Below are 2,500 nucleotides of genomic sequence, written 5' to 3' on the forward strand. Positions count from 1 at the left end.
GTCGCTGCTTCTGCTACCATATGGTATGTCTGATGTCGTCTCTCATGTTCATCTTTGTATCCTTTTTGCAGGGATCAAGAATAATTGGTGTAACCTGTTCCACAAACTTCGCTCAAGAGTATAACCTTGTGTCAACGGTTTCCTCAAACAAACAGAAATACATATGCAACTGCAAAGGGGCCTCCAACCTCTTTCATCCAACGTCGACGTCGCCGAAGAAGACATGCAAGCTTCATTATTGGTCATGCCCGATTGGTTAAAGCGGTTTAATTAACTAACTTGTACCATAAAGTTCTTACCCTTTAATATGAAACACAATATCGGGATTCCAAGCTCTACCTGGGTTGGTTAACTAGTTTATTTCTATCACGATTATTTTTCAGAGTTAAAATACGCAATGTCATAACGCATGGCTTTAAAGGAAAAAAATCATGTTCCTATTGCCATAAAGATTTCGTAAGATGAACGTTAACGAGTAAAAACAACTCATTGCTACTGCCGAGCAATAATCGCATAGAATGATTCAAATGGTGGGTATACAGGTATCGCTTATCGCCAGCGCCATTTCACACGGCTTGTTCGTACCATTAACACATTCAAGTAGAAGAAATTATAAGTGCACCGTGACATTTGTTCTTAGTTTACTTAAAACGGGTCCACGTGGATTTTCTACCCTTACTTTAAAGACTCACTGGACTCAAGACAGTTGTTTTGCCCAGCCAGGGTGGTCCTTTTTCCGTGGCATCAGTCATCGACCACAGCCTCCAATTCCATAAAATGAAAACTCAATCATAAGACCTGTGCGAGGAAATAGAAAGTGAATTGGTGATACCAAAATTACACTGATTTTAAGAAAACTTAAGAGTTCTTTCTGAAGAGGAGCATGTCGCGTCAAAATGAACTTAACTGTTCACAACGCTGATGCTATACCACGGGCGAGTGTTAAGTATTTATGAGTCAATGAGTCAATGAGTCAACGAGTTAGTGCAGTTAATTAAACCATAAAATGAAAGCTAAAATCTGAGAGAGTGCTTAGGCCTAATCACTTAAACGAGGGCTTCAACAAATTATTGCTATATTGACTGTGAGTCTCATTGACTCATGACTCATTGACTCATTTGACTCATAAAACATGCGTTCTCACCACGGGCAACGTTTAATCGAAATCTAACAAGCATATCTTCATTAAAGGGAGACATTAGATCACAACGTGTTTAATTATAATCTTCAATCTTGACGACCGACGACAAGTTAAGCCAATGACGTTGAAGTATTAACCAATTTAAGGCTTTAAACTGTGCATGACTGCAGGGTTAGTCCTGCACTCTCACTTAAACGTGCTGACTATCTCATTAAACGAGTCACTAATTTTGAACTGAAATAAAAACGAATGCCATTGATGGGTTAGAGAAATCGCCGGTTTATGCTATCAATTTATCACATCACGAAGAAAATTCGGAATGACATGGCGAGTTGTCTTCATCAAAGACGAGAATGAGTTTGCCTCACAATTTAGTAAAAATAAGCAATAAACATTATAATACAAATTACCATAAAATATTTGAACCGAAGATATTACGAAGACTAATGCGAGAAATAATAGGCACACAAAGAAACGTTTTTGTTCTGATTTCGACTTCTCTTTCATGAAAACGGCGCGTCGCACAGAATGCTTAGAGACCCTTACATGTTCATGAACAATGTGGCCGCGATTTTGAAAACGAACTTGTTGTCTGTAACTAAAAGTAACAAAATTAAAGTAAAACTGTCTTTTCCAATTTCCAAAAGCCATAAAAAAGTTTCTTTTGGGAATTTACGATCAGTAGCGCTTTGGTTCCCCGAGGGACGGGGACTTTCTCGTTTGTCAATATCGACATAGCAAGTTTTTATTGGTTTTTATTGTTCTGTTCTGAACGTAAATGCAGCTAATGATGCTCAGAGAGTAACCCTTCTTTCTTGCTAAAAAGGCGCAAACTAATAAAAACTGTCTTTTCCAGCACAAAGGTGTTCATCGAAAATTGCTGCAGATTTCTGCTTTAATGGTGGCTCCAAAACAACTGCCCCGGCCTATACCGGTCTTGTGCTTCATTCATGATCATTGGATCTACATCTCTTTCCCAAAAAACGGAAAAGTTGCTTCGAAAACCTGGATTCATGATTAGCCGTGACGCGGAGAAATACGAAGGTCACAACGAGAAGTGAAATGTGAAGCGAAAAGAAATTCAAGGTTCTCTGAATTGACTGACATGTTAATCACAAGGAAAACATTTTTTTGTTTGTTCGCGAAAAGTCGTGCCGAATGGGCTATTGACCCGTGGCCCTTGAGAGCGAAGGTTCTCATTGTTAATTATTACGTGGAATGCCGAAGGCATCCACGTCTTAAAACCGGGCTGAAATCTTTTTTTTGTTTGTAGTCACAAATGTGCATACCCCACGGATATTGAATTAATCTCCGATCGGGTGGACTGATTTATATTCCCTACGATATTTCCAAACTTCC

General features: G+C 38.9%; 1 protein-coding gene across 4 annotated transcripts in view; it reads left to right on the forward strand.

Annotated features, from left to right (window-relative positions):
* LOC137980041 (uncharacterized) overlaps positions 1 to 338 on the forward strand; it is a 42,057-nt gene extending 41,719 nt beyond the window's left edge. For all 4 annotated transcript variants that reach the window (XM_068827373.1, XM_068827371.1, XM_068827375.1 and 1 more), the window contains one exon: positions 72 to 338. In XM_068827373.1, the coding sequence (XP_068683474.1) occupies positions 72 to 260 (189 nt within the window). In that variant the 3' untranslated portion in view covers positions 261 to 338. The remainder of the gene's footprint in view (positions 1 to 71) is intronic.
* Positions 339 to 2,500: the final 2,162 nt, after the last annotated feature.

The sequence above is a fragment of the Montipora foliosa genome, chromosome 12, assembly GCF_036669935.1.
Source record: "Montipora foliosa isolate CH-2021 chromosome 12, ASM3666993v2, whole genome shotgun sequence".
NCBI classification, from domain to species: domain Eukaryota; kingdom Metazoa; phylum Cnidaria; class Anthozoa; order Scleractinia; family Acroporidae; genus Montipora; species Montipora foliosa.